The 23,528-nt window shown below is 45.1% G+C and overlaps 1 protein-coding gene across 5 annotated transcripts in view; it reads left to right on the top strand.

Moving 5' to 3' along the window:
• Nucleotides 1-2,213, top strand: part of ST3GAL5 (ST3 beta-galactoside alpha-2,3-sialyltransferase 5) — a 248,752-nt gene extending 246,539 nt beyond the window's left edge. For all 5 annotated transcript variants that reach the window (XM_069204243.1, XM_069204260.1, XM_069204251.1 and 2 more), the window contains one exon: nucleotides 119-2,213. In XM_069204243.1, the coding sequence (XP_069060344.1) occupies nucleotides 119-385 (267 nt within the window). In that variant the 3' untranslated portion in view covers nucleotides 386-2,213. The remainder of the gene's footprint in view (nucleotides 1-118) is intronic.
• Nucleotides 2,214-23,528: the final 21,315 nt, after the last annotated feature.

Here is a 23,528-nt window from a genome sequence, read left to right as displayed (position 1 = left end):
GCTTGCTAGCCATTTGCTACCCTCAACAAGATGCTTCTCAAAAAGGCTGTTAGGAATCGGAGGGAAGGGCATGTATCCGCTCCTTTTTTACCTGCCTGTTTTCTGTTCTCTGTTTCAGAACGTGCCCACGTTGGGATGCACAGCCGTTGTCATGGCGACCCATTTATGCGACGAAGTGAGTTTGGCAGGATTCGGATACGACCTTAGCCAACTCGGCTCACCATTGCACTACTATGATGACCGCTGCATGGCTGAAATGAAGGAGTCCCATACGCATGACGTCACTCAAGAAACAAAGCTCTTACAAACACTGGTTAAAGAGGGGGTTGTGAAAGACATCACTGGGGGAATCCATTGCCAGTTCTGCAACGATGCAAGGCGATGAGTGGAGCTGAAAATTCATCATCAGTTCTGTGTTACCCTGTCCCAGGCAGGCGTTTGTGGGTGCATTATCAGTGTTCGGATACAAAAAAGACTTGGAAAGCAGCAGTTGTTTGAGACAATTACTATCATTGATGGTAATAGATTTTTTTATTTATTTGAGGCCTGTGTCTGTAAATAGGTTAAATATTAATTCACGGACAGAAACCTGATGGATTTACAAAGATTGCAACCTTTGACTGCACTCGACATGCCTCCCGGCTGCAGATGTTTTGATGGGTACCTAGGATGCGGATTCCATGGCTTGAAAGTTCTTTTAGGTGGATGCGATGCATTTTATGCCGAAGATGAAGACAAAAAGAACTGGATTTTAAAGAACAAGATGCGACCGTTCTCTCTGCAATGGTTTACCGTGTTTTCTTTCCTTTTATTTTATTGTGTTTTCTGCTTTGTTAATGAAAGTACTTTCGAGCGAATGAGTTGTTTTCAGATGAATTGATGTGTTCGGGCACCGCATTCGCCATGCCAATCTACACATCTCAGAGCCCTCCGGCACCACTCTGAGGGGTTGGCTTCGAGGCACAAGCTTTGAGCTGGCTCAGCGCACACCCTTGCTATCCACACACTGCAGGCCCTTCTGCCGTGCCGTGTGCAGCCCCGTTGTGCTCCACCTGCAGGGGCCGCACCACCCCACTGCACACAGACGATCCGATCCACCCCAGCGGCCCTGCAGCGTCCTCCGCACCCGTCCCGTGGAGGAGTGAGTACTTCGCTAAAGTGAGTCAGTATGGCCGGTTCATCTCAGCCTCTTGCTCCCATTGCGATAAGACACGCTGACAAAATTTGGGAACTATTGCAGTCACCGCCACTCAGCCTCCCCCCGCCTTCTGCCCCCTTAGTGTGGTACTATGAGCCAAACAGGACACCAGCCTCTTGGACTACAAGGACCAGTAGTAGGAAACCGAATTAACCTTCTGATGCACCTGAAGCCTAAGAGCTCAAGGTAACCCTAGTCTCCAACCCTAATAAATGGAACAGGAAGCCTCTGGGGTACTTACAAGTAGCCATGAGAGCACTGCCTGCTGGTTAGGAGCCATGCACTACAGTATTAATGCTAACTCCCAACACTACTTGATAGGGTCGGGCGGGCCTATAGGGCAGCCAGGCAGTGCCAGGCAGGCTGGTCTGACAGGTCAGCATGTGGGACCTTTTGTTTGCTGTTTGTGGGCCTCTTTTATGGACTGCTGGGCCGATTTTTGTTGTTGATTTCTCTTAAATTACAAATCCAGGCAGCCTTGCCTAGCTTGCAAAACACTTGCGCAGCGTATCTTTACAAGTTCAAAACTTCTCCAGTTTGCAAACACGAGCCACGTTTAGCTACATAATTCACTTATGGGAGCCACTTTCACTTAGGTGCCCGGGACTACTTTCCGTCTCAGTCTAACCCTGCTAGTTGACTAACCAGGTTAGATTTTAAATTGTAGCTCTCCATGGACTATTATGGAACTGCCTACAGTCATAGGTTTGTCATAGGTCAGTGTGCTTGCCTGCTGCTTCTGCTTGTGCTTTCGTTTGGACAGTAAATGCTTTCAGTAAAAACCTGAAGAAGGTGTGCGTGGTCTGCAGATTGTCATGGTGAATGCATCTTTTCTGCTGCATTCCTCAGCAGATACTGTTTCTTCTTTTAAAAATGTGCCATGTCTTTGAGTTGGTTTTGTTTTTAGCCGAGAAAGATGAAATGTTTCGCAATGGGACCGCTACACATCTGTAAATATTGCAAAACGAAGAATGAAATTACACTGTGATACCATATGAAACAAGTTGTAGGATTACCTTTTCCGCGTGTTGTCTTTCATATTGTGCGAAAATCACAATCGCGTTACATTCCGCTCCAGGTGTCAGGGTGGTTTAAGTCATCACCTGTTCTGTTCGTGTACTCCTCAGCACTGGCCTTTATGTTACGAATATAAAATGTCAGTCATCTGATTCAAAATTTGCGACTCCTAAACGCGCAAGATGTTTTCAGTCTTGGGTAATCAAACAACTGACTTTATGTAATATTTAGTAATATTCTTGCGGGAACCCTGAATGGGATTACATTTCTTATAGAAATTGGCAACATCTGCCCTGATGTCACCGGTGGTATAGTTTGTAGACAAAAAAAAATCTGATTCCACTTCAGATGCGTACTAGAAAAAAAATGTTTCTCCCCTGAAAACAGAAAAACCACGTCTTAGGTTGCCGTATCTCCCCAAACTGAAAACATCTGGTGAGGCACGGTGGACTGTGAGTGAGCTGGCGTCAGGCAATTAGAAGATCTCTATGGAGACGTTTTCTGATGAACACCAATGCGAACGGCTGAAATAGCCTGGTATTTCAGACTGTTCTGTTAATTCTGATTGGCTGCCATCAGCCAATTGGCGTTAGTCTCCATGGTTCGACCATTCTGATTGTCTGAAAAGCCCACCCATCCCACTGCAGACTTTTCTGTAACTGACAGAACGCTTGAGCCAGTAATCCTGAAGTGGTTTGTGGGTGCAGCTGTATACCACCTGCCTTTTTTTTATCCGTGATATTCCGCTCCCTGTTTAATGAAAAAAAAATTGCACATCCCTAACCGTGAGTACAAACCCCCTTGCCAGCCTCTTATTTTGTCATAAAATGTGGTCAGAAAGTACCTACAGGCACATTACAATATGCTGTATTGAGTTACATCAACCCCCATAATATGTGAAATGAGCATGTGCACTGTGTTTTGCTATATCTTGTCTAGGGACTTTTCCCAGCTCATGTACATGTGTAGATCCATGTGTCAAATACTCCATTTCCATAGCTCAACAGGGACTTCGATACCTTCAGCTGTCAGTGCTGTGAAATTACTTTAACAATGTTTGAATTTTTGACAGATATGTAGTGGATGCTTCATATATGAGCAATACGAGAGAAAGCCATGTTTATCAAAGAATGCCTTGGTGAGTATTCCAGTTACAACAGGATGCTTGAAGATGAATTTCTGGCATTATTTTTGCAGAGTGAATCTATAATAGGTTAACTTATTGTGCATGTCCCACCATTTGGGCCCTTATTACGAGTGGCCTCTTCGTTCTAATGGGTCCGGTAACAACAGTTAACAGACCCATTAGAATTGTGAGTTTGTCACTTTTGCAAAGAGCGTTTGGCTGCTACTGTGTGAAAGTGTGGGGAAAATGAGGAATCAGTGGGGGAATCGGACCTAGATTTACTAATTCCCTCTGTAGTTCCTCATATCTTTCCAACTCATAGTGGCAAGATTTTCCCCACCCCTGGAGTTACCAGTATCGCTAACATGGGGGGCGGGAATCCAGCCATGTTCCAGGCCACTCTTATTGAGGGGCCTTAATGTTTGGGCTTTAATGTTATTGTGTTTACCTCCAAATTCAAATATGAATGAAGCCTTAGGCAGGTCTCAAAATTCCTGTGACACTGACCAGATTGAATTTGGAAGTACATGCAGCTTTAGAAAAAAATATAAAGAAAAGGGATCAGTTCAATGCTTGAAATTATCACAGCCACTGGTAATTGGTTGAGGCTGCAGCCAAGTCTTTCTTTTTTTTTTTTTTTTTTTTTTGCTTAACATTCCACCTTAAAGAGGAGCCAGCCGTATGCAAATCCACCTTGGTACTGCTCTAATGGGAACAGCCCAGCCAAACTGCCATGCTACTAGGTTGCCTTTGAACCAGGACCCAAGCATCCCCAGACTGGCTTCAGCCTTTCTGGGACTCAGCAGTTGGGTGCAGATTAGTTATAGTGACACAGTGAGCATTGGACCCCTGTCTGGGCATGCCCATCACACTTGGTGTAGTACTGCTGATTACAGAAAAGTGATCCATGGACTGCTTGAATTAATTTCAGCCAGTGGTAATTACTAGGGGCCTCAAAAACACCCGCCATTCTGAGACTGGGAATAGTCCTGCAATAGGGAAACTTCAGCTTGGTTTAGGTTTTGTAAGAATTAATTTCAAAACTTTCCACTTTGTGGCCCTTTTCTAAGTTTGCAACTTTAGCTTTTCTCCAAATGTTACTCTCTGTACTGGTGGATTGACTCACCAGTTTATCAGCCATGGTTTTCAATGGGATAAGAAGATACTTGTCAGGCCTGTGTGTTTTTCATTGCCAAAAATCTGTAAACGCAGATACAAATTCTATGTGTAATAGGCCATGCTGTTGGGTTGAAATATTTGAAACAGTGGAGCCTGATAATGATAAACCCACGCATGACATCAGAGATGGGGTCCGTGATCAGTCTGCACAAACTCCAAGTGTGTCATTTGGTTTCAGAGGTTCCAAGGATTCTGGGACCCTTAAGAGGATTTCTAGGAAAGACAGAAAAGTTCTACAGTTTGTTTGCATGTACAAATTACCCAGTACACTTGTTAGGATCTTAATATAGGCTTAAGAATCTCGAAGAAAGCTCCCAAGTATTCCTCTAAGAATAACAAGTCAAAGAAGTCTTTATTCGATATTTCATCATAAAAGACATGCTACACGTCATAATACTTATAAAATTGTCAGTGCTAATGATTATAAGAATAAATACAATATTTCATAAAAGCTACTAAGAACGTATTAAATCTATCTAATGCGTCATTTGTTAAATATTTTAACATAATAATAAAAAGGAGTACATTACTTTAAAAAGGCTCAGTTCTAAAATTCAGGATAATTTACTTATCTAAAACATGTAGCTGTTTTAGTGATTCAAAACGAATTATCCATGCCCACCCCAGGAATTTGGCCACCCCTATTGCTATAGTAGGTGAAGGATCAGTTTTAAGGATCCTACAAGCAGTCTCGGCCGATTGTGTGCCCAGACTTTTGCATAGGGGTACCAACCACTTCTTCCTTGGGGCAGCATATAATGGACAAACAAAAAACAAATGGCTCACATTTTCCCGCATTTCAGTACACAATGGGCATTTATCTGGGCCACCAGTACCCCAGGTGGAGGTTAAACACCTTAATGGTAATGAGCCCACTCTAACTTGGTGATATAATTTACGGTCCATGGGTTTTGTTATAACATCCCAGTACTTTTCAATTGCAGAGGCATCTTTCACGTGTAAAAATGTTGTTGTAAGGGAACTACCTATAAGGGATGAGTGTCTTGTGCCTACCACCCATTCCCAATATAGTTGTTTCAGCACTTTTTTTGAAGGAAAGGTAGCTGAGTCAGGGTTGTGCCAAAGGGCACCTAGACCCATGGCACAAAGAGTGGTTCTAACACCCTTAAACCAGCCAATCTTATCAGATCCTAGGGTGTCCCTTACCTCGAGACATGCTTTCGCATATAATAACAGCTCTGGGGTAGACCACAACCTCCGCCAGAAGGCCAAGGGCCGAAATCTGGCTTGGTCTTCCACCGGTTGGAGCCCAAGGTCATAAAGGAGCGGAATACGTGGGGATGACCTCGGAAGAACAACCGCCCATCTTATAAATCTGTTTTGGGCCAGCATCAGTCGGTCCAGATTGCTATAACCCCAAAGCTCTGCCCCATACAAGACTGAGGGAAGAATTTTTGACCCATAGATTTCCATAAGTGGGGACATCGGGCGGGTAAATGATCTTTTATATTCCTTAAGAAGGGCTCCGCCTAGTTGAGCATGTTTAAGTGCTTGGATATCAATCTGGGGTTTCCAACTAAAATTGTCACTAAAATGCACACCCAGATATGTAAAGTTCGATGGCATCTGTCGCTGTAGATACACATGGTCTGCATAGCTCGCCATCTGGTGTTGGGTCGGAGTGTTACAAGTTGTTTTTCTTCGAAGAAGTGTTTGAGTCACTGGACCGAGTGACTCCTCCTTCTGTGCTCATTGCGCATGGGCGTCGACTCCATCTTCGATTGTTTTCTTTCCGCCATCGGGTTCGGACGTGTTCCTGTCGCTCCCAGTTTCGGAACGGAAAGATAGCTGAAAACGGAAGATTTTCGACGGTATTGTTGCGATCCGGTTCGAGATAAACACATACGACGACGCATTGAACATCGAAGCGCTTCGGTGCCCTTCGGGGTAGATTTCGGCACACCGTCGGGGCCTAGTCGGCCCGACCGCGTGGAGAACAACGCCGATGGAACGGACCCCGTTTCGATTCTGCCCTGAATGCCACAACAAATATCCCTATACGGACCAACACTCGGTCTGTAACCTGTGCCTGTCACCCGAGCACAGCGAAGAATCCTGTGAGGCCTGTCGGGCGTTCCGGTCCCGAAAAACTCTGCGCGACCGTCGAGCGAGAAGACTGCAGATGGCGTCCACGCCAAAAGAGCATCGGCAGTTTGAGACAGAAGAGGAACAGGAGGAATCCTTTTCCATCCAGGATTCAGACTCCGACGAACTCGACAATACAAAAACTGTGAGTAAGACGTCGAGATCAGAAATTAAAAAAGGCAAAAAGGCCCAGGGGACGCCACTGCCAACCGGCCATGGCTCAACCCAAATTCACGGTGACCAACAATCGGCACCGAAAAAGGCCCATTCAGTGTCGAGATCGTCCGACTCTGGTCGAGACACCGGCACGCAGCCTCCTCGGGACCGAGAGAGTGCTAAAGAGAAGCATCGACACCGAGAGTTCGGTGTCGACACGGATCGACGCCGAGACAGTGGTGCCGAAGACCATAGAGGCCAAGATTTTTCGGCACAGAAGAAGAGGAAGGTTACCTCGGAGCCGAAAAAACAAACAACAGGGTTTTCGGAGCCGAAAAAAGCACCAACAGACCCAGTTTCAGGCTCCTATACTGAAGAACATTCTATGTCTTCACAAATGAAAAGACAAATATTCGAACAAGAACTGCAATCCACTGAAGTGGATCACACGCAAAAGCGTATCTTTATTCAGCAGGGGACAGGGAAGATCAGTACCCTTCCACCTGTAAAAAGAAAGAGAACACTTCAGTTTGGAGCATGAGAGGCTCCTCAGCAACAAACAGCAAAGACGGTAACACCTCCTCCCTCGCCTCCACCTGTAACTCCGGCTTCGCCAACTTACACCCCGTCACATTCGCCAGCCAGCTCACACCGCCATGAGCCACGACGACCAAGATCAAGACGCGTGGGACTTGTACGATGCACCAGTGTCTGATAACAGCCCAGACACATACCCAACTAGGCCATCACCACCTGAGGACAGCACAGCCTATTCACAAGTGGTGGCTAGAGCAGCTCAGTTCCATAATGTGGAACTACACTCTGAACAAGTAGAGGATGACTTTTTATTTAACACCCTCTCCTCCACCCACAGCTCCTACCAAAGCCTGCCTATGCTCCCAGGCATGCTACGCCATGCAAAGGAGATCTTCAAGGAGCCAGTTAAAAGTAGGGCAGTAACGCCTAGAGTGGACAAAAAGTATAAGGCGCCTCCTACGGACCCTGTATTCATCACCTCTCAGCTGCCACCAGATTCTGTGGTGGTAGGGGCTGCCAGAAAACGGGCAAATTCACACACTTCTGGGGATGCACCTCCCCCAGATAAAGAAAGCAGAAAGTTCGATGCAGCCGGGAAGAGGGTCGCTGTCCAGGCAGCAAACCAGTGGCGCATCGCAAACTCACAAGCGCTGCTAGCGCGATACGACAGAGCCCACTGGGATGAGATGCAGCATCTCATTGAACATCTCCCAAAAGATCTACAAAAAAGAGCAAAACAGGTTGTTGAGGAGGGTCAAAACATCTCCAACAATCAAATACGCTCCTCTATGGATGCAGCAGACCCAGCCGCAAGGACCATTAATACGTCGGTTACCATCCGTAGGCACGCATGGCTCAGAACGTCTGGATTCAAGCCAGAAATTCAGCAGGCAGTACTTAACATGCCAGTAAACGAAAAACTTCTGTTCGGTCCGGAGGTCGACACAGCCATAGAAAAGCTCAAAAAGGACACTGACACTGCCATGGGCGCACTCTACTCCCCGCAGAGCAGAGGATCTTATACCACCTTCCGCAAAACACCTTTTAGAGGAGGGTTTCGGGGTCAGGCCACACAAGCCAGTACCTCACAGTCCGCACCGTCCACCTACCAGGGACAGTACAGGGGAGGCTTTCGGGGCCAGTATAGAGGAGGGCAATTCCCTAGGAATAGAGGAAGATTTCAAAGCCCCAAAACCACTACCAACAAGCAGTGACTCACACGTCACTCACCCCCCCCCCCCCCACACAACACCAGTGGGGGGAAGGATAGGTCAATATTACGAAGCATGGGAGGAAATAACTACAGACACATGGGTCCTAGCAATTATCCAACATGGTTATTGCATAGAATTCCTGCAATTCCCTCCAGACATACCACCAAAATCACAAAATTTATCAAAACACCATTCACAGCTTCTAGAGATAGAAGTTCAAGCACTACTGCAAAAAGATGCAATAGAATTAGTACCAAGCACACAAATAAACACAGGAGTTTATTCACTGTACTTCTTGATACCAAAAAAGGACAAAACACTGAGACCAATTCTAGACCTCAGAGTAGTAAACACATTCATCAAATCAGACCACTTTCACATGGTCACACTACAAGAAGTGTTACCATTGCTCAAAAAACACAACTACATGACAACCCTAGACCTCAAAGACGCATATTTCCATATACCAATATATCAATCACACAGAAAATATCTAAGGTTTGTATTCAAAGGAATACATTACCAATTCAAAGTATTGCCTTTCGGTTTAACAACCGCTCCAAGGGTATTCACAAAATGCCTAGCAGTAGTCGCTGCACACATCAGAAGGCAGCAAATACATGTATTCCCGTATCTAGACGACTGGCTAATCAAAACCAGTTCGCTCATACAATGCTCAAACCACACAAATCAAGTCATACAAACCCTCTACAAACTAGGGTTCACCGTCAACTTTGCAAAATCCAACATTCAGCCAAGCAAAGTACAGCAATATCTAGGAGCCATAATAGACACGACAAAAGGAGTAGCAACGCCAACTCCACAAAGAATTCACAATTTCAACAGAGTCATTCAACACATGTCTCCAAATCAAACAATACAAGCAAGAACAATACTACAGCTCCTAGGCATGATGTCCTCATGCATAGCCATTGTCCCAAACGCAAGACTGCACATGAGGCCCTTACAACAGTGCCTAGCCTCACAGTGGTCTCAAGCACAGGGTCACCTTCTAGATCTGGTGTTAATAGACCGCCAAACTTACCTCTCGCTTCTATGGTGGAACAGTATAAATTTAAACAAAGGGCGGCCTTTCCAAGACCCAGTGCCACAGTACATAATAACAACAGATGCTTCCATGACACGGCGGGGAGCACATCTCAATCAACACAACATAAGAGGACAATGGAACATACATCAAACAAAACTGCATATAAATCATCTAGAATTATTAGCAGTTTTTCAAGCACTAAAAGCTTTCCAACCAATCATAACCCACAAATACATCCTTGTCAAAACAGACAACATGACAACGATGTATTATCTAAACAAACAAGGAGGAACACATTCAACGCAGTTAAGCTTATTAGCTCAAAACATATGGAAGTGGGCAATCCACCATCAAATTCGCCTAGTAGCACAGTTTATTCCAGGGATCCAGAATCAACTGGCAGACAATCTCTCTCGAGATCACCAGCAAGTCCACGAATGGGAAATCCACCCACAAATTCTGAACACCTACTTCACACTCTGGGGAACACCTCAAATAGACTTATTTGCAACAAAAGAGAACGCAAAATGCCAAAACTTCGCGTCCAGATACCCACACAAGCAATCCCAAGGCAATGCCCTATGGATGAACTGGTCAGGAATATTTGCTTACGCTTTTCCTCCTCTCCCTCTCCTCCCTTATCTAGTAAACAAATTGAGTCAAAACAAACTCAAACTCATTTTAATAGCACCAACGTGGGCAAGACAACCCTGGTACACAACACTGCTAGATCTATCTGTAGTACCCCACATCAAACTGCCTAACAAACCAGATCTGTTAACGCAACACAACCAACAGATCAGACACCCAGATCCAGCATCGCTGAATCTAGCAATCTGGCTCCTGAAATCATAGAATTCGGTCACTTACAACTTAACCAAGAGTGTATGGAAGTCTTAAAGCAGGCCAGAAGGCCATCCACTAGACACTGCTACGCAAGTAGGTGGAAAAGATTTGTTTGTTACTGCCATCATAATCAGATACAACCACTAGACGCAACTCCAAAACATATAGTAAATTACTTGCTCCATTTACAAAAAGCAAAGCTAGCCTTCTCTTCTATTAAAATACACCTTGCAGCAATATCTGCATACCTGCAGACTACCTATTCAACTTCCTTGTATAGGATACCAGTCATCAAAGCATTCATAGAAGGTCTTAAAAGAATTATACCACCAAGAACACCACCTGTTCCTTCATGGAACCTAAACGTGGTCCTAACAAGACTCATGGGCCCACCTTTCGAACCCATGCACTCTTACGGAATACAATTCCTAACCTGGAAAGTTGCCTTTCTCATCGCCATTACATCTCTGAGAAGAGTAAGTGAAATTCAAGCGTTCACAACACAGGAACCTTTTATACAAATACATAAAAATAAAGTCGTCCTACGACCTAATCCAACATTTTTACCAAAAGTTATTTCACCGTTCCATCTAAATCAAACGGTAGAACTACCAGTTTTTTTCCCACAGCCAGATTCTGTGGCTGAAAGAGCACTACATACATTAGATGTCAAAAGAGCATTAATGTACTACATTGACAGAACGAAGAACATCAGAAAGACTAAACAGCTATTTATTGCATTCCAAAAACCTCATGCAGGTAACCCAATATCAAAACAAGGTATAGCCAGATGGATTGTTAAATGCATCCAAATCTGCTACCTTAAAGCAAAAAGACAACTGCCCATTACTCCCAGGGCACATTCAACAAGGAAAAAAGGTGCTTCAATGGCCTTTTTAGGAAACATCCCAATGCATGAAATATGTAAGGCAGCCACATGGTCTACGCCTCACACATTCACCAAACACTACTGTATAGATGTGCTATCCGCACAACAAGCTGCAGTAGGTCAAGCTGTATTAAGAACTCTATTTCAGACAACTTCTACTCCTACAGGCTAAACCACCGCTTATGGGGAAATAACTGCTTACTAGTCTATGCAGACCATGTGTATCTACAGCGACAGATGCCATCGAACTGAAAATGTCACTTACCCAGTGTACATCTGTTCGTGGCATCAGTCGCTGAGATTCACATGGGCCCACCCACCTCCCCGGAAGCCTGTAGCAGTTCAGAAGTTACCTTCAATTTTGTACATTTGTATATATATATTATTTAAACCTTTAATAGGTACATACTTACACATTTCATTGCGCGGGCACTATTACTATAGTACAACTCCTACCTCACCCTCTGCGGGGAAAACAATCGAAGATGGAGTCGACGCCCATGCGCAATGAGCACAGAAGGAGGAGTCACTCGGTCCAGTGACTCGAAAACACTTCTTCGAAGAAAAACAACTTGTAACACTCCGACCCAACACCAGATGGCGAGCTATGCAGACCATGTGAATCTCAGCGACTGATGCCACGAACAGATGTACACTGGGTAAGTGACATTTTCATTCATTAGTTTGCTCAAGAATAGCACCACACATTTTGACCCTTGCCACAGTTTGTGTTCGACCTCTTAGTACCATAAATTTTGTTTTAGAAACATTTACTTCTAGCTCGTTCTCGTCACAAAATAACTCAAATCTGAGTAGGGCCTGTTGGAGCCCTTGCCTAGTCTTTGATAATAACAAGGTATCATCTGCGAACATGAGCAATGGTACTTTCATTCCCGCTATCTGGGGAGCATCCGTGGGATGTGTTGCAAAATATTTGGTAACCCCGTTAATAAACAGGGAAAACAAAGTGGGAGCCAGGACACATCCTTGTCTAACGCCTTTCAAAACATGGAACCTGTCCGTAACCTCGCCAGGCTTACCCCAGCGGACTTGGGCATAGGTGTGTGCATGAAGATTCACTAGGAGTCGCACTAGAGCCCTGGGCATTCCCTGTTCCAGTATGCAATCCCATAATTTAGGCCTAGGAACCAAGTCGAATGCAGATCTTAGATCCACAAAGGCTGCATATAACTTGCCCTTACCCAAAAAAACTGTTTTCCAATATAAGAGGGCAAAACGAAAGGCTTGATCAAGGGTGCTTACATGAGGTCTAAAGCCCGCCTGCAACGGAGTCAAAATATCTGAGTCTGTTATCCATTCCTGTATCCTCCCTAAGACGAGGCGCGCTATAATTTTTTGGATCGCATCAATAAGGCTGATAGGCCGGTAGTTTGAGGGTACTGAGCGATCGCCTTTCTTGTATATAGGAAGGATTTCTGCCCCATACCATGAATCAGGAATTTTAGCGCCTGCAGCAACTGCATTCGCCAGGTGGAGTATATAAGGTACCCATAGGTCCTGGTCTTCCAAAAAAATGTCCGCTGGAATACCATCTGGGCCAGGGGCCCTCCCTTTGGGAATATTTTGCAGGCAATTGATAACTTCAGTAGCTGAGAATATTAACAGCTCGGCGGGCTCAAGACGGTAGGGTATAGTCACTTCTACTGTATAACACTTAAACTGATCCTCAAAATTTTTTACCCACTGATGATTAGAGACAGATGCTGGGCTATAGTGGGCGTCCTGCGAGATACCCCATCTCATGAGATACCAAAACTGTTGCATGTTGCGTTTACCACAGGCTTCTGACAGCATAAGCCAGCGTTCCTCGTCCCACTTTTGTTTTGCTTTGCGTTTTGCCTCATTATAGAGTTTTCTACAAGATCTAATCTGGCTATGATTTTTGTTTTTAATAGCCTCAAAGAGAACTCTTTTTGCCAAACTACACTCTTTATCAAACCTTGGGCCTAGGTTGTTTAGGGATATGTTTGATGAACAACTTTTTAAGTTCCTGAAACAAGTCAGAGTGGGTGCGTATAAGTTCGCTGTTAATCTCGTCCTGTGAGCCACAATTGTTTAAAAGCTCCACAGAGCTAGACACTAAGGTTCTTATCGCCCTACGGGCCCCAGCGTCAACGGCTATTTTGGGCCAACGTACCCTGCGCATGTCATTGCTCACAATGACCTCTCGTGCTGTTATATTAGGACCACTACCCTCTGACCTCTGAAAGCTGGAATCCCTTAAGGTCAAAACCAGCGGGTCATGATCACTCTCTGGGCGTTCCGTAACTAGCATATCAACAACTGCAAACCACTGCCTCACATCGACCAAAATATAGTCGATACGACTACTGTGTCTGCCGTTGTTGAACGTATGCCTGCCCTTCCTATCTGACTTGACCCTTCCATTAACAGCTCTTAGACCCATATCCAGGCATAGCCCCTTGATATAGGTGGCTGAGCTCGACCACTTAGCAATCGAGGGTATCTCAAGTTGGGGAATACCCCAGGATAGATCCTCCTCCTCGGTGAGCGGGCCGTCCTCAATACCCAAGGGCTCAAAACAAGTATTAAGATCCCCCATCACAATCTTGTGGCCATCGGTCGTTGAACCTGATAAAATGTCATCCAACAGGAGGAGGGTCGGAGAAACCCTTCCTCCCTGGAGGCCCCTGACATAAATATTAACCAACAGGATGTTTGTACCTTGGTTGGACTTTATCTTTAAGGCAATTATGTCTGGACTATCAATTGACACTTCTTCAACTCTAACACCCGCACTTTGGCGGACCCAAATTGTAAGACCTCCAACAGGACGCCCTTTCTGGCCTCTAATTGCTGGCTTGCTAAAGTTCAGATACCCCACCCGAAATATCGGTGTGATAGCCCATGTTTCCTGGAATGCAATTATATCGCCCTGATCAATGAAGTCCCTCCAATCAGGAATACACTGGCTGGACTCCAGACCGGCTATGTTCCAGGATATATACCTTGATAACATGTCAACAGACTCAGCTAAAGCAGTGGGTGAGTCCATACTAAAATTGGATAATGCAGACAATGTACCAACAGGGGAAATGTCAGGATTATTACTTGGATCTGTGGCAATAGCCTTCCAGGTTATATCTTCTATGTGGGGGGATTTCAATAAAGTTAAATTAACTATTTCTTCTCTACCAATCAGTCAATCATTCTCATCTAGACAGGATAACGGCCCATATCTCCCGGCAGTAATCAAGGGTTCAATGCTTTCTGGTGCAAACCAGCCCCTGGGAGGGTTAATGACATTTTTATTAATCTGGGAAGGCACCTTCACCTCGGGATACACCGTAGGATAAAAATCTGGGAGTTCCCAAGTGACTATTGGTCCATCTGCAAGTTGCGGGCACCAGCCTCGCAAAAATGGGACCACATTTGTACTCCTGAAATTAACTATTACCAGATCACCTGGAATATCTTTAATCATGTGGCCAAGCCAACCCACCCTTCTCACATTTAAAATTTTACCATCAATGGTAGGGGGGAGGGGTCTATTCTTAGTAAGCCAGAAGGCTACTTTATTTTTTAAGTCATTGTAACCTTCTTTTTTACCTGAACTAAGTTCTGGCACTCCTGACAATATACATACAAATGGAGCGGCCTCAGGTGGGAGATCAATCCTAACATTATAATTATTGATGTGCTCTCTTACTTCCTTGTGGACTCGAGTTGGTTGTGGCCTACCCTCTAGGGACCCTCGAATCACTTCAGGTACCCTAGGTATAGTGGGCTCCGCCTCCAAACTTGTTTCGTTACATGGGGCTTTATGTCTTAAACTGCTGCCCGTGAGTATTGCCTGCTCAACACAATTTCCAGATGGTAAACCAAGAGGTACCGTTAGTACAGCTGCTGGTGTCGATGTGGCTTGTACCCTCAAACAGTGGACCTCTTGGGTAAGTACTTCAATTTTCAACAATAGTGTGCTAAAAATTTCAGCCATTTTTGCCGCTAGCTTATCCTCTACTGTTGCCAGTATATTTTCTATATACTGCCTGTTGTGACAGCAACCCGCTGGCTTATCAGATCCCCCGTCTAACCCCTTTGATTTAATAGTATGGGTTTTTGCTTCGAGGGACTTTCGAGAATTGCTGACCTTCCCCGCTCCTCTTTTGCCCAACGACTTTCTACAAGCCCTAACTGCTCTTGCTGGTTGGGGGGGGGAGTATCTGCCATAACCACGGGGCTAAATGGGCTCTCGCCGGTTGTACCCATTGAGTCTAAGGGATTAGAATATATCTGTGCCTCAGTTAGTATCATATCCTGATCAGTGATGGCGCCCAGATCCTCAAAGGTAGACACTGTATGTGGGGAGGAACTAGGGTGTGTCTGAACAGGGGAACCTCCTTTCCCTAGGGAGACTCTACGATCACTATTAATCTTTTTAACCACTTTAACCAGGTAGTTATCAAGCATAGTAGCCCCTAGTTTTTTGGCGGAGTTATTACAGTTAGCCATCATAGGTTGGTTGGCTGCAGTAAGTACCACCAGCTATAATTCAGCAATACAAAACACAAAACCGCGTAGTCAAGATGTACTACAAATAATTTACAGTTTAGGCAGTTTAGGCCCAGTCCCGTCTCTTGCCCCTGCCCGGTGCAGTGTACCTTGTTGCAGTTTAAGGGCCCGGGGGGCGTGGCAGCACTTTCGCGCCACTTAGCGCACAGGAAACCCAGAGAATTCTGAGTATTGTAGATCTCCCTGCGTGTTTTTAGCAGGCAGCCTACTGCGGCGATCCGAACCGGCAACCCGGTGTCCTGCAAGAGTGTGCAAGAGTGTGCTGCTGGTTGTCTCCAGTGCCGGGGTCTGCCTCTTGTGCCCGGGGTCAGTCTCTGATGCGGGTCCTGTCACGGTGCTCGGGGTCAGTCACTAGTACCCAAGTTGTGGTGCCTGGAGGTCAGTCACTTGTGGTGCCTGTGGCCAGGATCAGGCTCTAGCGCCCAAGGCCAGTCTGTGGTAAGGGATCAGACACCGGGACCTCTCTCTGATGCCACAGTCAGTTTCCGGTGCTCGGATCGCTGGCTCCTCAGGCCACACCTCGGGTCCCCTTAGGTGAAGGAGTGTGTAATGAGGTCTACTATAACACCCTTGGAAATCTCTGTGGAGGGCGCAGGTCACCGGCTACCCCTGCACACAACGGGACTGCAACGGGACTGCGGGTCAGCGGTCTCTCCGGGGGCGCAGTCAATCACCTCCAAGGGTCTCAGGGTCTCCAAGGGTCTCAGCCCTGCCCCTCCCGGGAGTCGGCGGGGCGTCAGAGGGCCTAACGAGGGTCCCCCGTCGTCCTCAGCCTGTCTCTGTCTCTGTCACTGGGTCCTGAGGGGCCTCTGACGCTCCCTGGGTTTGCCCCTCGGTTTGCCCCTCGGTCTTACCCCTCGGCCGCTCTCAGTCACCGGGCCCCAGGGTCGTCCCTCGGCGCTCTCGGGTGCAACGCAGGGGGATCTCGCAGGGGGGCGCGTACCGGTGAGGAGCCGCTCGATCCAGCTCCAAGCTCCTCGCCTTTCCCACGGGCTCTCGCCCCCCCCCCCCCCCCCCACCCACCCCCAAATGCAGCAGTAGCGGTGGTGGAGGCGGCGGCAGCGTCCGTGCTCTGCTCTACGCCGCGCCGCGCCGCGCTGCACTCCGACGTGAGCCACCCGGCACCTGCGGCACCTGCGTGAGTTCAGCGTTTCGCGTATCTTGACAGGGGATGTTGGATGTAAGAATAACATTGAGCATGACTAATGTAAGCTGGCTGGTATGCCTAGAATCACCGCCCGCGGACTGGTGGCTACCTTACCCCCTAGTTGAATTTAAATCAATAAAAAGGGTTTAAAAAAAAAATTATTGAACATAGTCGGAGGGGAGAGCAAGCACATCTTAAATGCATGCCCTCAGACACAAGTTACTTAGTTACTAAAATAACATTTTCACCTTAGGCTGATTCTCACTTTCAAAAATGACCTTAACCAGTAGATTCCAGAAGCTACTTGATTCCTGCGTATGCATGAGAAAAAGAGCCCTAATTAACAACGATTTGCATGAATGCCAGTCTGGAATTACCTATAAAGCGTGTTGCTACCTTCGATCCATGTATGTACCGATTTACACTAGACATACCAAAGTGTATCATGTACTGCAACCAGGATCTCTGTTCTTGAATTTAATTGGTTTACATTGATTTAATGCTTCACATATGGTATGTTATAGATAATGTACAATGAACAACATAACAAAAACGTGATTTTTAACTGTTGCGATCCCTTCCGTCTCTTCTTTTGTTTATCCTCTGGGTTAGAGGGTACACCCACTAGGAGGGTACTTAAAAAATACACTACCAAACTTATCTGTATTACTTATCGGGCTACTGGAGGTTCCTCGGGATGGGGTATACCTGTTAATCTATACACAAAGTTCTTAAGTGTGGGGGGGGGCAGGGGAAGGGGATTGCTGCGGACCAAGAACACTTGCCACTTCTCAAAAAGGGAACCTATTGATGAGTGTGAAAATAGAACATATGTGAAGTGTACTCCATAATACCCCTTGTAAAAAGTGCTTATTACCAGAGATAAAATTTACATTCAGGATGACCACTTCATAAGATGTTGTGCCGTTATTTATGCAAGTTGACTTGGACGACGGATTTGGATCATGAAATTCCTATGCTCCAAAAGCACAAGAAAAACATCCACCATTGTGGCAGGTGACAAACTCCACCAGCTGACACTGCTTCTATTTGAAATAAAATCTGAAACAGGTGTGTTTACAAAATTCATGTCGGGAGTTGTGACACACCTGCTGACTGTTCTCAAGAGCTATTCATATATACCAGTGCCTGGACGATTGGCTAGTGGTAGGAAATGCAACATAGGCAAGGTAGTCAGTGTTGCTCCGGTCTGAATTAGAATTCATGGCAAACAGATAGAAATCAACCACCTCACCTTAAAAATTGATATATTTGGTGGCAGCATTAGGTTTGGCCTTTTCCACGATGAAGAGTCGGGGCATTTCCGAGTAATGTTCTTCTTTAAGAGATGTTTTGGATGGTTAGATCAGTGAGACCACTGTGCAGGACGACAGTATACATTCCATTATTACCACAGTTAATAAAAATAAAAAATAAAACTTACCTGCTTCTCCGCCACAGCCGCCGTGCAGTTCCTCTCATGCACTGCAGGCACAGGCTCCCCGCCTGCCTTGCAGCCAATCCTGACGCTGCTCAAAGCAAACTTGGAGCCTGTGCCTGCTCTCTCCAGCCCGGCAACTGTTGCTGGGCTGGAGAGAGTCTACTGCGCATGTATGTTTGGCCAGCCCAAACATACATGCGCTGTGCACTCCCCCTCAGTTCTCGTCATCACTAATGCCCTGCCCCTTTTACTACAAAACGATGATAGACCTAGTTTATTATTGTTTTTAGGTTGAGCATAGCAGCGCGCAAGCGCTGCTTTTCCGACGTGTTGTTATCTATTTGGGCTTTTAACCATGCCCACCTAACACCCATCACTATCGCTTGTTCATTGGCTTGTCTTTCAAAAATCCTTTGTCATAATTGGTAAATGCTTTACGTTTGTCCCTCCTTGGGGCAGTTTGGTTACCGCCTTGGACATCGACCCTGTTACATAGCTAATTGCACTTTTGTTGATACATTTGACTGCAAGCGAACTTCTTTTTCCTTTTGTGTGTCTCCGTCACGCTCATGGCGTGACGCTTTGAATTGGCTTGCTTATGTGAAACTGTTTTACTTTTCATTTTCAAATGATGTATCAATAAAACTCCAGTTGGGCGCTTACAACGCTAATAGTTCTAACTCGAGCAAATGCGAGACTCTTATTGCAAATGCTTGTTTAGTAAAAGTCTCCTGCTGCTGGCGGGGGGAGGGGGTGAGGCTCCTCTGCCATAGTGGAGGCACTGCGCCTGCTACAGAACACTCATTTTGCAAAGCCTTTCTATGTATTATCTGTCAAGGGTGATCAAAAAGAAGCTCTAGCAGAAGACCTCTGCAGATGTTCAGGAATTGGAGTTATTTCACACACTACTAATGCATGGGCAAAGATAAATGCCTAAACTATGCTTGCACATATCCACAGCGCCAGTCCAGAGGCACTGCAATATTGATATTGTACTCCTTATTTGCTTGTGCTTTTACACCAGTGAAACATGGCCATCTCTCAGATGGCCATGATTCTCATTGCAACAACGATGGTCAGAAAGCACTTAAAGGAGTGGTCAATTACAACCTATTGAATTTATAACCTCACAATCTACTGTGACTTACAGGAGGGTAACTTGCCCTTCGGCTGGCTATATTCAAAGTTAATCGCCTTAGCAGCCTAGTAGCTTTGATTTTTTTTAAATTTGGGATTACCTAAAAGAATCCTGGCCCTTGAGAAGGTTGAAAGATGCACAACTAGAAGTTAATGTTCAACAGAATAAATTATTTTTGTTATATTGTCCTGATTGATGAATAGATGTGAAAAACCCTATTTAAGTAAATGTCAGCCATTTTACAGTGCAGTTTAAAAATTGCTAATGCAGCCTTTGTCCATGCTCCAACTAATGAAAACTAATCTGTGTTGAGAGCATATGCTAAGGTTTAGGAGGTGGAAATTGTTTCAAAAACACATTATTAGGGAAAACTGTCCTTGTCGTACTGTGTTGAGCCACTGCTAAGGTGTCCACTTAAAAAGCATATATTTAATGTTGTCTTATTAGTAACCCTTTACCCAGCATTTGTAAAACAGTATCATGGCGCTCTAGGCTTGCATTCATTAAGAATTACTGCAGCGAAATTCAAGCACACCAAGAAGTAGGTTAGAACAAAACTTGCTTGCTGTTTGTTTCATTTTAAACCCTCCTTCACCTTAATGGAGGTATACTCCTTTAAAGGCGGGTGTACACCATGTAAATCATTGATAGATTAATTTTGCAAAATGGCCGGCAACTTGCATAGGACATTAGTTCTGGATGTTGCGTCTGTTATGGATTCAATCCTTCCAACATTTCAGGTTTAAGGGTAGACAATGACAGCCAATTAGTAAGGCATTAGGGCATTGTGGAGTTTGGGTCAACCTCATTTTCAGACACATCCATGGTAAGTGCATCACTTTTGAAATGGAGATTTTCTTAGCTTTAGTGAAAGAAAGTCTTGATTTTATTAAACACACGGAGGTGAGTATTATGTTAACTTCTCTTGCTTTAGTTTGAAATAGCAGCCAAGATAAACTACAAGTCCCAGCAAACCCAGCTGGGAAACTACTGAAATATGTCATACAGTAGGTAACCAATCAGAGTCAAAGGTAAGTATAAACATATTGGCTGAGAGCAACAAGTCCTCTTTTCTTGCAGAGCAGTTGAGCCACTCTGAATAAAGGAACAATCAGGAGTAAAATAGCACATGCCAATAGAATTGAAAACAAAGCTTCAAAACGATATATTATATGAATAGTCTTTTGATCCAGATCCGGGATGAAAAGGTCTTGAAGTGGAGTTCTCTCCTGTGTCAAAGCAGGTATGTCCATCAAAGTATGCTGATAGGTTGAAGAAAGAACCTTAGGATGTCTGGTTATTAGCGGTAGCTGTACCTGCTGAGAATAAAGGGAGGGTTAAACAGAAGAACAATAGAGGTGGGATAATACTCGCCTCCGTGTGTTTAATAAAATCAAGACTTTCTTTCACTAAAGCTAAGAAAATCTCCATTTTATTACAAGCACGGAGGCTCCTATTATGCTAGTTCAAAGCATAGAAATAACAGCGTTAGCCTCATGGGAAACAGGCTTACAATAAAAGGTTCTAAAGGTTGAGACATTTGACCAATCAGCTGATTTGAGAATGTCGCCCAAACTCAATCCTGCCCAAAAGGCCTTGGAAGCCATAGCTCCTCTGGTGGAATGGGCCCCAAAAAGGGAAATGTTGATCCCAGCCAGGTCCATAAGCCATTTGACCCAGCGAACTAAAGTAGTGGAAGTGACAGGATTATAAGGGGATCTGAATGAGATGAGGAGTTGAGTTTCGGAAGGCCTTCTCAAATCTCTAGTTCTTGAAATATATTCTTTCAAACACGTTCCTACACATAAATTAGGCTGATCCGGGAAATAAGGATAAAAAACAGACATTAAATTAGTTTTTGTTCTTTGAACCTGAAAGAAAATACCTTGAGGAGTATACTGTACAGAAGTTACATCTAAGGCTCTAACGTCAGAAATACGTTTGAGAGAAACTAGACAGAGGAGAATAGTTAGTTTAGCAGAAATACATTTTAGAGATAAAAGGGAATTAGACAGTTGTGATCAAAGAAACTGTAAGATCACATTGACATCCCACATGGTATTGTATTTAGGTAAAGGGGGTTTGGTAAAATGTATCCCTTTTAACAGTCGACAAATTAGAGGATGCTCGCCAATGGGTTTATTATTGACTCGGTCATGTTCCGCGGAAATTGCGGATCTGTACATGTTGACTGTTCTATAAGCCTTGCCCTGGGCTGCCAGGGAGGCTAAAAAGTTAACAACCAGGACTACATCTGCTGAAGTGGGATCGGCACCCCTGACCAGACACCAATTATTCCAGATTGACCAGGCTGACTTGTAAGCTTTAGTTGTGCCGGGAGCCCAGGCTTGACGTATGAAGCTTGCAGCTTCCTGCAAAATTCCTGGGGTTCTCCAGGCAGACCCGAAACCATCCATGCGACTAACTGGAGAGTGTGGTTGAGTATCAAATCGTGAGGTTGTCCTTGTGGATTCAACAAAAGAGAGGGAAAAAGTGGAAGAAGAACAGGGAAGTCTACAAGTAATTCGAGAGCTGAGGGGAACCAAGGCTGACCCTGCCAGAGGGGGGTAACCAAAGGTACTTTGGTGGATTGACGACGGACTTGCGCCAAAACTCTGGGAATCATTATGAAGGGAGGAAACGCATAGTTGGTTTGATTGGACCAGTCCTGTTGAAAGGCGTTGGTGGCCAAAGCCAGAGGGTCTGGCCGCCAACTGTAGAACTGAGGGAGTTGAGAGTTTAAACGGGAGGCAAAAAGATCGACAGAGAAGGGACCGAATTTGGAAGAGAGATTGTTGAAGATAGAAGGGTGAAGACGCCAATCGCTGGAGTCCTGAAGATATCTGGAACACCAATCTGCGATTGTGTTCATGTTTCCCGGAAGGTATTCTGCTTGTAGGGAAATCTGGTTTTGAAGGCAAAATTCCCAAAGACTTTTTGCTAGTTCGGCGAGGGGTTTTGACCGAGTACCTCCGAGGTGATTTATATACCGAACGGCTGAAAGGTTGTCCATCCGGAGAAGAATAGAACAACTTGCCCTGTCTTTGGCAAAGGTTTGGATCGCAAAGGAACCTGCAAGAATCTGTAAACAGTTTATGCGCAGAGAATGACGCCTCTTTTGACCATAAACCTCCAGTCGAGAACTGAGCGCATCTTGCGCCCCAACCAGTCCGACTTGCATCGGATTCTAAGACAAGATCTGGTGCTGTAGAGAATATTGCCCGGCCATTCCAGGTGTCTAGGTGGTCGAGCCACCATTGGAGTTCGATCCGGGATTCGTGATCTAGCAGGATTAGATCCTCGTATGTGAAACCTTCGCGGAGATGGTGGATTTTTAGACGCTGCAGCGCTCAGTAGTGAAGGGGACCTGGAAATATGGCTTGAATAGATGATGCTAAAAGGCCGATTATACGGGCCAGACCTTTGATTGTAAGCTGTGATTTGTTGAGAACTGAATGTATTTCCTTCTTTATGTGGGAAATTTTTTGAGCCGGAAGATGAAGTGTAGCCTCGGTAGAGTCTATGAGAAACCCCAAAAACTCCATGTGATGGGATGGAATGAGGTTGGATTTGTCCTTGTTTATTAGAAAACCTAGATTTTGAAGGAGGGACACAAACATATCTAATTGTTGTGTGAGTAAAGATCTGTCCTGGTGTAGAATTAAGAAGTCGTCTAAGTATACTATAATTCTGACCCCTTGTGCTCTTAGGTGAGTTATCACCGGCATTAATACCTTGGTGAAGCACCAAGGAGCTGAAGAAAGGCCAAAAGGAAGGCACGTAAAATGGTAAAATTGGTCCTTCCATTGGAATTGTAGAAATTTCCTGAAGGAATGATGAACTGGAATGGAGAGGTAAGCATCCTGTAAGTCTAAATGAACCATCCAATCGTTTGTCAATAACGAATCTCGAAGATGGAGAATAGTCTC

The sequence above is a fragment of the Pleurodeles waltl genome, chromosome 1_2 (assembly GCF_031143425.1).
Source record: "Pleurodeles waltl isolate 20211129_DDA chromosome 1_2, aPleWal1.hap1.20221129, whole genome shotgun sequence".
In the NCBI taxonomy this organism is placed as follows: domain Eukaryota; kingdom Metazoa; phylum Chordata; class Amphibia; order Caudata; family Salamandridae; genus Pleurodeles; species Pleurodeles waltl.
Note: the sequence above shows the minus strand (reverse complement) of the source record. Positions and strands in the feature narration are given on the sequence as shown.